Below are 14,413 nucleotides of genomic sequence, written 5' to 3'. Positions count from 1 at the left end.
TTTTATAAAACCAATTGGGACAGTGTTGGTATTGATCTTGTGAAAATGGTTCAACATATTTTTGTCGACGGAACAGCAAACAGAAAAACAAAATATTTCTTTCCTTACTTCAGCCCACAGTTATTTCCTTATATCTCAATTCATTATTTTGTGCAGTTAGCATATATTTAGTTTACATGTATAGGGTTTGACAGATTATAGTTTACATGAATAGGGCTAGAATCATGCTAGAACTTATTTACTTTCCACGTATATCATTCTTGTAAAGTCTATATATAATATACAGAACTCGAGGCCAAACCATTTGGCCATTCATACAATACTTTGACATGGTATCCGAGCCAGCTGACTGCTAAGTTTTTTTTTCTGTTCGAATTTTTTTTTTCATCTCGGTTTTGGAGGTGTCTCTCGTTTCTGTGGCTGTTGTGGGTTTTTTTTTTTTTTTTCTCTTCTGGAATTTTTTTTGTTCTCTGTTCTTTTGGTATTTCTGTGGCCGAGTGGCTATCGGCACAGCAGGTTTTATGGTTTGCCATTTATTTTAGTGCAGGCAACAGCTTTCTGTTGCTGTTTCTGGTGCTTCTCTGTCTCGGCATAGCAGGTTTCTGTCCTCATGATTCTCGGCACAGCAGATTTTCTGGTTCAAGATTTAATTTTTAGTGCAGGCAGGTTGTTATTGGTTTTATTTATAACTGCATTTCTTGATTTTCTTTGTCCATGTGATTCTCAGCACAGCAGCTTTTCTGTCCTTGTGATTCTCGGCATAGCAGGTTTTTTGGTTCAAGATTTATTTTTTAGTGCAGGCAGGTTGTTCTTGGTTTTCTTTGTACCTGCGTTGATATATTTTTTGGGCTTCTAGATTTTCGGGTGGTCTTTTTCTTTCAGCACAGTCTGTTTTTTTTTGGGCTTCTTGATTTTCTCCTTTATTTAGCATGGACTCCAAACCAGTGTGTGCCAAGTTTACAGGCAACAATTTTCTACGTGGGCTTTTCAATTCGAACTTTTCCTGAAGGGAAAAGATCTTTGGGGTCATATTGATGGTATGGATTGTGCACCCAATCCTGATAAATCCAAGGAGTCAGCGGCTTGTCCTTCATGGGCTGTGCTTGATGCTCAGATTATGTCTTGGCTCGGCTGAGCAACATATTGTCCCCAACTTGCGACCTTATCGCACCGCTCAATCCATGTGGACTTATTTAAAAATAGTATATCATCGAGATAATAGTGCCCGTCGTTTTCAGTTAGAGCATGCGATTGCCATGTTTCACCATGACAATCGTTCCATCCAAGACTATTATTCGGAATTTCTAACTCTTTGTAACAGATATTCTGATCTGGTTACTACAGGTGTTCCTATTGCCTCTCTTCACATTATTCAACGTCTTCACGAGACTAGTTGTCGTGATTAGTTTCTTATTAAACTCTGCCCCGAGTATGAATCTGTTCGCTCGTCTTTGCTGAATCGCTCTTCTGTTCCTTCTCTTGATGTTTGTTTTGGTGAGTTACTTCGTGAAGAACAACGGCTTAGTACTCAAGTTACTCTAGCACAATCTCATGGTAGTTCAGGGTTTGTCCTTGTGGCTTATGCTGCTCAACAACGAGGACCGCCTGCGCATTCTAGCACCTTGCAATAATTTTGCTGCAAAGAATTTAGGCATATCGCTGCTAATTGTTCCAAGAAATTATGCTCTTATTGCAAGAAGGGTCACATTATCAAAGACTGTCGTATCTGCCCTCAGAATCGTCAGGCCCAAGCATTATAGACTTCTGTTATTGTACCACCCATAGTGACTTTTGCGGCCTCTAGCTCTTCTTTAGGTGACTCCTCTGTTTCTACACCTCTTACAGCGGATTACTGCACACCCAAATGGTGCAACAAATGCTAATTTTGGCATTATCAGCAATGGGGCTCCAAGGTAACAATTCTACTAAACTCTGGTATGTGGACTTGGGTGCCCCTAATCACATGACGAATAATCCCACTACCCTGTGTCATGTTCGGCCCTACGTTGGTCAATATGCTATTCATACTGCCAATGGTAGTTCTTTGCCAATAGTTTCTGTCGAAGATGTCTCTTCTAAGTTCACTAATGTGTTTCTTGCTCCTTAGCTATCCACGAATCTTATTTATGTTCATCAATTAGTTGATAAAAATTGTGCTATTAATTTTTCAAGTAATGGTTGTGTTGTGCAGGACTAGGTAAAGGGGGAGCTGATTGCGAAGGGACCTAAAGTGGGGCGCTTGTTTCCACTACTTTTGCTTGTTCTAGGACATTCTCCAGTTTCTTCTATTAAGTATTTTTCTTGTAATAATGTTTCAGATCTTAGTATGGTGTGACATCGTCGTTTAGGCCATCCCAATACTCAGATCTTATCTCATGTATTGAACTCTGGTTTACTTGGTAATAAAGAACATTCTTCTTTATCTCTTGAGTGTGCCTCTTGCAAACTTGGTAAAAGCAAAACTCTTCCCTTCTCTTTGCATGCTAGTAGAGCTTCTCAGTGCTTTGATCTTATCCATAGTGATGTTTGGGGACTTTCCCTAGTTAGTTCACATGAAAAATTTAAATACTAAGTGATTTTCATTAATGATCATAGCAGATTTACTTGGGTCTACTTTCTTTGCTCTAAATCTGAGGTTTTTTGTATTTTCACTAAGTTTTTAGCGTATGTTGACAATCAATTTTCTGCTTCTATTAAGACATTACGCATAGATTCTGGTGGTGAATATGTGTCTACTAAGTTTCAGGCATTTTTGGCTTCTAAAGGTATTATTCATCAACATTCATGTACCGCTACTCCCCAACAGAATGGAGTAGCCAAACGGAAAAATCATCATCTCCTAGATGTGGTACGTACTCTCTTGCTGGAATCCTCTGTTCCATCCTTGTTCTGGGTTGAGGTTCTGAAACTCCTACTTACTTGATTAATCGTTTACCTTCTCAAGCCCTACTCATGGAGTCTCCCTATTTCTGCTTATTTGCTAAGAAACCTAGTTACAATAACCTCCGTACCTTTGGTTGTGTATGTTTTGTTCATTTACCTCCTCATGAGCGACATAAATTATCTGCTCAATTTATTCGATGTGCATTCTTGGGATATAATGTGTGTCAAAAGGGATTTGTTTGCTATGATCCTACATTACATCGTACACGCAATTCTAGGAATGTTATTTTCAATGAAAATCAACATTTCTTTCCTATGTCCTTTGTACCCTCCTCATCTACTGTGATTCTCCCCTTCTTTGAGAAGCAATTCTCAGATCCTTATCAAGTTAGTTCTCGTTTTAAACCAGGTATTGTGTATACGTGATGCTCCCGCCCACAGTCTCTTCCGGTAGCTCATCCGATATCTTATCCTACCACACTCCGAATTCAGTCAGTTGCAGCACCTCCAGAGCCTTTGGTACGTCGCTCTTCTCGAGTGTCTGTACCCCCACATAGGTATGGGTTTCCCTCTTCAAGTTCTAGAAATTCTGTTTCAGCTCTTACTGCGGCATTGTCCAATTTAGATATTCCCACATCCTACTCACACGCTACCAAGCATGATTGTTGGCGACAAGCTATGTAGGAAGAAATTGCCGCTCTAGAGGCCAATCACACCTGGGACATTGAGTCTTGTCCTCCCACCATTGTTCCTCTGGGTTGTAAATGAGTTTACACAGTCAAGGTCCGATCTGATGGAAGTCTGGATCATTACAAAACTCGCCTTGTTGCACTTGGGAATAATCAGGAATATGGTGTCAATTATGAAGACACCTTTGCTCCTATGGCTAAGATGACTACTGTTCGTACGATTTTGGTTATTGCTGCTTCCAGTGATTGGCCACTACATCAAATAGATGTCAAGAACACTTTTCTTCATGAGGATCTTAAAGAGTGTATTTATATGAAGCCACCCCCGGGCTTGTTTCCCTCTCCGACTTCACATGTGTGTAAGCTTCGTCACTCTCTTTATGGTCTCAAAAAAGCTCCAAGGGCTTAGTTTGATAAACTCTACACCACTTTATTACAATTTTCATTCAAGCAAAGCAAGTATGACACTTCATTGTTTCTTTAGAAATCATACATGGGTATTGTTGTTCTTTTGGTTATGTTGATGATATTATGATTACTGGGTCCGATTTTGTTTTACTTGCTCAGCTCAAGACTCATCTCTAAGAGTCCTTTCATATGAAGATCTTGGGTCTCTCACATATTTTCTTGGTCTTGAGGTGAATCATAGTCCTCTAGTATTTCACTCAATCAACATAAGTATGCTAGTGACTTGGTGGCCACAGCTGGCCTTCACAAGGGTACTTTTGTTGATACTCCCATGGAATTAAATGTCAAGCTTTGCAAAGAGGAGGGTGACTTACTTGTTGATCACAATTTATACCGGAAGTTGGTGGGTAGTCTTGTCTATCTCACCATTACTAGATCAGACATTTCTTTTGTTGAACAGCAAGTTAGTCAATTTCTTCAGACTCCTCGTCATCTTCATTTGGCTGCTGTCCGTAGGATCATATGCTATGTTTAGGGCACTTTTGCCCGTGGTTTATTCTTCCCTCCAGGCAATTCTACTCGCCTTGCTGCTTATAGTGTTGCTGATTAGGCTGGTTGTGCGGATACACGTCTCTCCATCACTAGTTGGTGTGTGTTCTTAGGTGATGCATTGATCTCTTGGAAGAGTAAGAAGCAAGACAGAGTTTCTAAGTCATCGACGGAATTTGAATACCGGGCGATGTTTCTTGCTTGTTTTGAAATTATTTGGCTTCGAGGTTTGCTTGCTGAGCTAGATTTTCCTGAGACTGATCCTACATCTCTATATGCCAATAATACGAGTGCGATCCAGATCACGGCCAATCTTGTCTATCATAAGCGCACGAAGCTTATTGAAGTCAATTGTCACTCTATCCGTGAAGCATTTGAAGCTTGTGTTATCACTCTTCCCCATATTTCCACTGGATTACAAATTGCAGATATCTTCACCAAGGCTCTCACTTGTCATCAACATTGCTTCTTAAGTAGCAAATTGATGCTTGTTGATCAATCCGCATCAGTTTGAGGGGGGCTGTCAACGGAACAGCAAACAGCAAAGCAAAAGATTTCTTTCCTTACTTCAGCCCACAATTGTTTCCTTATTTTTGAATTCATTAGTTTGTACAGTTAGCATATATTTAGTTTACAAGTATAGGGCTTGACAGATCATAGTTTACATGTATAGGGCTAGAATCATGCTAGAATTTATTTACTTTCCATGTATAGCATTCTTGTAAAGTTTATATATAATATACAGAACTCAAGGCCAAACCATTCGGCCATTCACCCAATATGTTGACAATTTTCAGATGCTGTAGAATGTTGAAGGAAATTAACTATGCTATTGCTCTCATTCCTAAAGGACAGAAAGCTATTACAGTCGACCAGTTCAGACCAATAAGTTTGTGTAATGCTCGCCATAAAGTAATCTAAAAAATTTTAGCTAACAAGAACAAAGGTATCATGGATAAATTGATATCTCCTCTACAGGCAGCTTTCCTTAAAGGCAGATCCATCTCAAATGATTTGATTCTCATCAAGGAAATCATGCATATTTTCAAAAAGGAAAAAGGGAATGGAGGCCTTATGGGAGTCAAGATTGATTTGGGTAAAGCATATGACAAAATGTAAAGGAGTTTTGTGCTCAAGGTCCTTAAATACTTTGGTTTTAAGCAACAGATAATGGATTTGACTAAAGAATGAATAAGTACAACATCCTTTTCAGTGTTAGCTAATGGTCAATCCATGGGCTTTATCAACCCTTAATGAGGGCTCAGACAGGGATCCTCTCTCTCCCCCTTTTTGTTCATTCTGGGTATTGAAATGCTTTCTAGACATCCACTCAGAGAGGAAGAACAGGGAGGATTGCAAGGAATCGAAGTGGCAAGGCACTGCCCACCTATTTCTCATATGTTGTATGCAGATGATCAATTCATTTTTAGTAGGGCCAATGAAGACAATGCTGAGGCATTAAGGGAGGTTTGGAATACCTATAGTGGAGGTCTGTGCCAAAAATCAACTTCAAAAAAAATTTGGATTAATTTTCTGCACTAATACTAAAAGAGCAATGATAACCAAGCTCAGAGCTAAGCTGGGATGCAGAGTTATAAGTATGAAAGCAAAGTACTTGAGGTTGGCCTTAAATCCTGGCAGATCAACCAAAGAAGATTTTAACAAAATAAAAGAAAGGTTATTGAACAAAATGCAAGGTTAGAAAAGCAAGCTACTCTCATATGCCGTTAGATACCCTGTCGAAATCTGTGGTATTTTCGATATGCAATGATGGTTACCAAGATTCCCAAAGAGTTATGCAGAAGGTGGAACTCAATGGAAGAGAGTTCTGGTGAGGAAATGAACATGGAAAGAAAAGGCATTGTGCTGAAATGTTGGGATAGACTTTGAACACCAAAGCAGTGTGGTGGGCTTGGTTTCAAAGAATGGAAGACATTAGCAAAGCTTTTTGATAAAACTAAGCTGGCAAATGGCAGCAGGAGGAGCAACCAAATGGATTGAGATGTTTAGACAGAAATATTGCAGAATGAATGACTTCCTTAACTTCAAGGAAAGTGCAAATGACTCCTATATTAGGAAAACCATATTGGGTGGGCAGAAGTAAACAAAAAAGGTTTTTGCTATCAGGTGGGTGTAGCAAATATAAATATTTGGACAGATCCTTGGGTTCTCAATCTTCCAGGATTCACACCAATTGTCAGAAATGATCTGGCCAATTACCCAATTTTGGTGGAGGAGCTAATGGATAAAGAGAGAAAAGGATGGGAATTTGATGTCATTAATGAAATCTTTGCTCGGAACAGTGCAGAGAAAATTAGAGCTATTCCTCTGTCAGGATTGGAGGATAAATATATGTGTATCTGAATACCTAACGACGATGGAAGCTTCACTGTTAAATCAGCCAACTGGAACAATCAGCAAGGTAGATTTAATAATCCAAACATGATCAGCTTCCCTTGGAAATTGCTGTGGAAACTTAAATTGCATGATAGACTGAAGATGACCCTTTGGAGGGGTATCTCAGAAGTTTTACTCACTAAGATGAACATTTGCAGCAGAATCCCTAGAGAGAATACCAGCTGTACTTTATGCAAGAATGGGCAAGAAACAACAAACCATCCGCTGTTTCAGTGCGAGCTAGCAAGATTAGCCTGGTTTGTCTTTTGGGGAATTAAAATTGATAGTTTGCCAAATAAGACTCAGTAAAAGGATAGAAGGAGTCCTAAGAAATTAGTTTAGTTGTGGAATGAATCACCTTGAGGGCAACAACCTGACCTAGCTTCTGGCTGTGCTGCTAGATCTTATTTCAAATAAGAAATGATGTGTTATTTCAAAATAAATCTATTGACCCTCACAGGTTCATCCAGGTGCTGAAGGAAAAGCTTTCAGAGCATTGTGATCTTCATATCCTGCTGCAAAAAATGTCCTGCCATTTCAAAACCAACTGTAAATGAAGCCCTCCCACTCCCGGTGCAATTAAAATCAATTTCAACGCTGCCTTCATGGAAAATGAACAAAAAATCTATACAGCATCTATGGCTAGAGATGACAAAGGCAAGCTGATTATGGGTTGGGTGAGCACCTTCGTTGCAGGAGATCCCTCTATAGGAAGCTTTAGCAGCTGAGTATGCTTTCAGCAAATATGGGGTATTTTTCAATAAATAGATAATAGTGGAAGGAGATGCAAAATCATTATATATGATATCACTCAATCTGAAAGGAATCAAATTGGAGAGACAGCCATATTGTCAAAAGAAGCAGGAGGAAGTTGTTTTCAAAATACACGCAATTCCTGTTTGCTCGCAGAGAAGCCAACAACCTTGCCCATGTCTCTGCAGCCCAGGCAGCATCAAGTGGAGTCTTGTTGAGTGCATTCTGGTGGACTCTTCATTGCCCAATAGTATAAGATTGGCTAGGATCAAAGACCTCAAAGGGCTTCCTTCCCACGTCCCCTTTGTCCCTTCTCCTTCCTTTTTTGTGAAGCGAGTTAGTGCAGGGTCTTGGAGGTTCTGTGTTGGGGGTGTGTGTTTTTGTCTATTCTGTTAGGGTTTGGTGGATGCGTTGTGGCTGGTTTCGGTGTGATTGCTTGTTTTGGTCTCTTGTTTAGCAAAAAACAAAAACAAAGAGTGAGAGAGGGAGACTTATCCTCATGATTAGATAGTTAACATGGTGTTAGAGCATGGTCCAATTTACTGTTAACCTGTTGGAAACTGGAAAGTTAAGGGGCCATTGGCATCACTATAAAAAATTATGGAAACAAAAACTAAAAATTGAAAATTAGCAGCCTATTTCTTTAATATTTCCAAAACTAAAACAAATTACAAATGTAATTAAAAAATGCTAATTTTTCTCCTCGAATCAAATAATAATTTTAAAATTATTAAAATAACGAAAATATAAAATAATACAACTTAAAAATAAAATGGAAAAAATTAAAATTAATTATAATTATTTTACTTAATTGTTATATTTAAAAACTCGCTTCTTAGTGATCCAAAAACAATCTTATTCTACTAGACAATTGACAAATGGTAAAAATACTTGAGATGACTTATTATTTTTTTTACCAAATTTTTTGAAATTTTATGGATATTTTTATTTTAATTATATGTGAATTCACATGGCCATTTTATTTTTATTTTAATTAAAAATTATGCATCAAAAGAATGATTCAATCCAAAAAAGTGAATTTTGGATATTAGCACAAGTTGCCAAAATAACTAGAAAGCATAAAATCTGGTTTTCACTATACTAGTTTTCAATTTTTGTAAAAACAAATGAAAATCAACAACAAAAATAGAACAAGCAACATAATAAACTCATAAATATTTGTTTCTTCTCTATACTACAACAAAAACAAAAAACAAATACCAAAGAACCCTAAACTATCTCACAATCACTCAACCAAATATATCTTTCCTGACAAGGTTGTGAGCCAATTTCTTATTTTCTCACAGGATGTGGTCATTTGGATGATGAGATACTGCAAAGGGCATTAAGAGAGGTCCCATATATCAAGATCGGGTCACATTTGTGTGCAAGGATATATTGATGTTGACTGGGAAGGACACTGAACATCCACAACCATGTAATTGTGATCATTGGTGGTAACCCGGTATCCTAGAAGAGCAAGAAATAAACTATGATGGCCCCATCAAGTACTTCAGTCAAAGTATGGGGCCATGACCTGTATATGTGGACTAATTCAACTGAAAAACATGTTGGAAGAACTTGGTTTTCTAGAGTCTCAGCCTATGGAGTTGATATACATGGTAATCAAGCTACTATGCCTCAAATCCAATCTTCCATAAGAATGAAACATATTGAAGTTGATATCATTTTGCTCAGGAGAAACTTGTGCAAAAGCTTATTGCAACCACTCATGCAAAGTATGAATACCAACATGCTGATCTGTTTTAAAATTTTTAGGGGGTGCTCAGGTTAAATCAATTTATAACAAATGAGAAGCAAATGACATCTATACTCCATCTTGGGAAGGAGTGTTATTGGTTATTTAGTATTATTATCTGCATTAGTAACTATGAGTAAGGGTATTATGGTCATTGTGATGTACTTGACACATATTATAAATAGAGAGGGAAATTTATTGCTGTGATTAGGTTTTCCAAATTACACAACATTGTTAATAGTTTCAAAATATTACATACTAATGATTGCAGTTAGCTTAGAATATTTTCCTTTTATTTAATGTGGTGGAACTTTTCAAAAATCTTAAACAAATAACTGTGCCTCAAAACTTAAATTGCTTATTGAAACAAACAAATGATGTGGTTTTGTAGCAAGTTAAACTTTCATGTATTACGGTGCTCACTGCTCATCCAAGTAACTGTATTAAAATAAAATAAATGAAGGCATTCTATTTTCTAATATCCATCACCAGTCACTAATGTGGATTATTTTTGTCCATGTTGCAAATGATTGAAGAACTTTCAAAGGTCTTATCAGACGTAATGATTCATCATGTTTAATTTAGGACACGGTTTACATTTTATTTTCACTGTTATAATTTCAAAAATCACTTATATAGTAAATTAGTTATAACAAATAAAGCCAAAAGAATTCAAAGCGTAATCAAGATAATAAGCCTGGCAATCCCGCTGAATGTCTGAAAAAGATGTTCCCTTTAAACACCCCATCATGAAAAAGAGGCTTCAAATATCATTTCCTGTCCCAGCCCCTTTCCAGTAAAAATTAAAAATATGCTCACCGCATTCCAACCAAATTCCACACAAAACAGCAAACATCAAACATCTCCACAAACGACCAGCATTCTTACTCCTCCCAAAACCTCAATAAAAAAAATTAAAAAAAAGGAGAGTGGGGGAAAAAAGATCTTCCATCGTCTTTAGAGAAACCCAACCGCAAAAAGTCCAGACAACCTACTCCACATGCCGCAGGTAAATGAGCATCACAAAAAGAGATGTGAAACAGTCTCTGAACTGGTAAAGCAGATTAAAACAAAGAGCCAATGCCTTTATAGACCTACACTCCACAATAAATGTGTTAAATCCATCAAGAACCACAAACCAAATGAATGCTTTAATCTTCGAAGGAACTTTGGAAGGAGAAGGAGGAAGTGCAATGGTGTAATGCGGTGTTGGCTATTTTTGTAGATCTTATCGGTAGAAAGGAACTGACCCCAAATGAATGTAGAAAAGGTGAGCACTCATTTCATTGGGATTCATGGAATCATGCACATATCAGGCTTAAGAGTCATTTCTAATCTAAAGTAAATCATGTGTGTTAAACATGCTCGGAAGTCACAGTCCAGATACAGGTCCAAATCTTGATTGGAACTCTAGCCTTCCAAATGATGTGGCTCCAAGGAAAAAACTAGGGTGTGGGGTGTTTGAAAAGATGTAGAAGAAGGGATTTGGTGGAAAAAGACCAGACGAATCGCCCACCCACCCACACTCTTTCATCACCCCTCTGGATGGAACAAAATGATTCAACATATTGAGCAAAGTGATCAGCTAAAAAACAACCTCTCTTTCGTAGAGATTCCTTAAGAAGCGTAAATCATAAGAAGGAGGGCTTCCATCAGATGAAAATAGGCACTAATCCCCCTTTTGGTCTATTTAGTGAAACTTTAACCAAAATGAAAATCATTCACATGCTGTTCCCCTACTGTTTAGGTAGCTGTGTTGGGTCTAAGTACAGTTGAATGACTATTTTTAATCCTCTAATTGCATCTAGATAACTATTATTCTGTGTTCCCATGCATTTCCCTGCATTTGCAAATTGGTTTCCATTGCTCTTGACAAACCTTTCCAATGTACTCTCAACAAATATTGGAACCTCGTGCTCAGCCATTTACCATAAAAACCACTACCCATGGATTTAAAACTCCCACAAGGGGCAGCTATGCTGGATGACATAGAACAAAGTATTCAATGGTATATGCACACAATACAATAAATTCTTCAAAAAACAGAATATAAGAACCAAGACATTGATACATGTCTATAGAAAACAAATATTAAACTTTTACATAGATTAAATAATTATGTAAGGATATTCCTACCACCATAAATTACATAATAGAGCTAGCGAGGCCACCACCATTTTTTTGGGGGGGCCACCGCCCCCGGGGGGGGGGGGGGTGGTGAGAGGGGAGAGGATAAGTAGAAAATATAAATGTCATTAAAAAAAAGGATATACAATAACGGATATGAAGGCTTTGTAGTGTATTTGGCTGGAGAGGAATGTCCTAATTTTTTAAAGCATCACTTCTCATCAATTGTTCTTCAGCAGAGGAGTTTTGATTGCATCAATGTTCTTCAAATGGCCCTATTAGAAAGTTTCTGTAGAAAACTTGCAGAGAGATTGCGTGCTTTGATTCACTAGAGTAGTATTGCAGATTCTTTTTTTTTTATTTTTTTCTTTTCGTTTTCTTTCGTTGTCTTATTGGAGTATACCTAGTTTTCCTCGAGTGTTGTGTGTTTTTTTCCTTTTCTTTTGTTGTAATTATTTTCTCTCTTTAATAAAAGTCATTGTCTACAAAAAAAAACAATATATTGAATTAATGAAAGGCACCAAGAGGGTTTACTTAGAGGGTGTATATTCACCTTCCAAAAAAAATCTTACATTAAAGGTCAAATTCATATCTAAGTTCAGGAAAAAGTATATGCTCATATACTATGGCGGGAAATAAAAATCAACACAAACAACTTATCATGGTCACAAATCACTCACGATATCCTGAGAGACCAGCCCAATATGTCTCCTTAAGCTTTCCAACTGGATGCTTTGAATATTATGGTTATCAACAAGTATACAACCTGTTCACATGGAAAGACAAGCAAGGACTGCCATTAACTTGAAAGCACAGTCAAGATCAAAATTGAATAGCCAAAAGATGAAAGATTTTGTTATGGAGCAACAAAACTGATGCCCTGATGGCTCACCGGATAAAGGATCATAAAGCCGAAGAAGCAGTTTTACAAGGGTTGTCTTTCCTCCTCCAGAGGGCCCAACAAAAGCAACTGTCTCTCCAGCTCTTATGTGGAGATCCAATCCATTCAATACAAGAGGCATATTGTCCCCATATTTAAATGAGATATTGCAAAATTTCAATTCTCCTGTAACGGAGTCTAAATCAACCGCATCTGATTTCTCAATTACCTAAATTCAATAATAATATGAGCAGCAAATTTGTCAAAATCAAATCTTCAGGGCACAAGAACAACTACTAAATTGACTAGGCTTTGGCATCACATTTTGAAATTAAAATGGAAGGAATATCAAAGAAGTGAAGGAGCATCATTTTAAGTATGAATATGATATTGAGCAAAAACCATCAAAGTCTTTAAGGAAAAAACCTCCTGCTGGAAATATGGGTATTGATTGTGAAGAAATTTGGGTAAATGCTGTTGAGGAAGAACTTCAAAGTTCAACAAAGCTATTGAAAATGGATGCCAATAATTTTTTTTTTAATAACAAAATAAGATATCATTAATAGATAAAGAATTTACAAGAGGGAAAATGAGATATCTCCCGAGACAAACTAAGACACTCCAAGACTAAACAAAAAATACCCAAGAAAAAACAGATTATCAAGTCAATGTGTTCCTCCAATCTCTTTGAAACTCCTGGAAGCTTGCCTCTTTAAAAAAAATTCATAACCGACACACCACAAAGAGGCCAAGTGCTTAATTTTTTCCCAAACCAGCATTTGGTTTAATTTTTTCCCAAAAAAGTCCAAGTACAACGTTCCATCCCTTATAATACTGCGAAAAAGCCACACTTCCATAAAGTTGCCCTATCCTTCCTTCTACCAGAGCCTGTGAAGGATATTTCTAAAAAGTTTTCCATAGAGGGAGGACAAACCTAGCTTTCTCCCATAATGCCAAAAAGCATATTCCATATACTCCAAGAAAATTCACATTACAAAAGAAGGTGAGAAGCTATCTCAAAGTTCTTGTAATAGCACACATACATCAGGAGAGAGAGCCTTCATAGGTCTTATAATTTGCAACAAGTTATTAGTATTTATCTTATTAAGCACAACCAACCAAGTGAAAGCCTTTATCTTAGGAGGAACCTTAACCTTCCCAATAGTAGAGTATAGCAGGAAAGAAGAGTTGGAACAAATCAAAAATTCAAAAAAGATTTGCAAGAAAACACTCCTGATTGGTCCAAAGACCAAGAATGAACGCCCCTCCCTAAAGAAAAGTTACTCCCACTCAATAAAGATAACAAAGATGACAATTCCACCATCTCCCTATCAATGAGAGATCTCCAAAAATGAAGATTCCGGGAAAGTAAAGGACTGCTCAAGTCACCAATAATAAAAAAATGAATGGCTTTATTTTGCTCATAACTTACATAAAATAGCAATGGAAATAAGTGGCAAATGGTTGCATTTCCCAGCCAAGGGTCCTTGCAAAAACTAATATAAAAACCCCTCCCTACCTCAGGTTTAGTGTGATGGGTGAAAAAAAGTATAGATCTGAGAAATGGACCTCCGTGGACCCCCCAACGAGCATCTTAAATTAGCATTGGTATCCCAACTATTCTCATCCATCCCAAACTTACTTCTAATTACTTTATGCTAGAGGGACAATTCTTCAAGAGGGAAGCGCCATAGCCATTTAGCTAGGATTTCGGTGTTTTTAGACACCAACTTACCAAGACCCAAACCCCCTCATTTTTAGATCTACAAACCTCATTCCAACTCACTAGATGGCCCCTATAACTCCCCTCGTCAGACCACAAAAACTCTTTTATAATCCTCTAAACTTTGCTACTTGCTAGCAATCCCCACCTGAACCTTAAAAACAAACAGGAAATAAAATGGGATGCTTGCAAGACAAGTATGAATCAAAGTAATTCTACTCCCAAGAGCGAAGAGGGCTACCTTC

At 37.5% G+C, this 14,413-nt stretch overlaps 1 protein-coding gene across 3 annotated transcripts in view; it reads right to left on the bottom strand.

Moving 5' to 3' along the window:
• Window positions 1-14,413, bottom strand: part of LOC131152891 (ABC transporter B family member 29, chloroplastic) — a 49,027-nt gene that overhangs the window by 8,975 nt on the left and 25,639 nt on the right. For 2 of the 3 annotated variants that reach the window (XM_058104832.1, XM_058104849.1), the window contains exons 6-7: window positions 12,458-12,674; window positions 12,246-12,331 (exon numbers count right to left, since the gene is read on the bottom strand). The exons of the other annotated variant lie outside the window; for it this stretch is intronic. In XM_058104832.1, coding sequence (XP_057960815.1) covers window positions 12,246-12,331; window positions 12,458-12,674 — 303 coding nt within the window. The remainder of the gene's footprint in view (window positions 1-12,245; window positions 12,332-12,457; window positions 12,675-14,413) is intronic. 3 annotated transcript variants of the gene reach the window in all.

This window comes from Malania oleifera, chromosome 1 (assembly GCF_029873635.1).
Source record: "Malania oleifera isolate guangnan ecotype guangnan chromosome 1, ASM2987363v1, whole genome shotgun sequence".
Classification (NCBI taxonomy): domain Eukaryota; kingdom Viridiplantae; phylum Streptophyta; class Magnoliopsida; order Santalales; family Ximeniaceae; genus Malania; species Malania oleifera.
The sequence above is the reverse complement of the archived record's forward strand: the minus strand, read 5'-3'. Positions and strand labels throughout refer to the sequence as shown.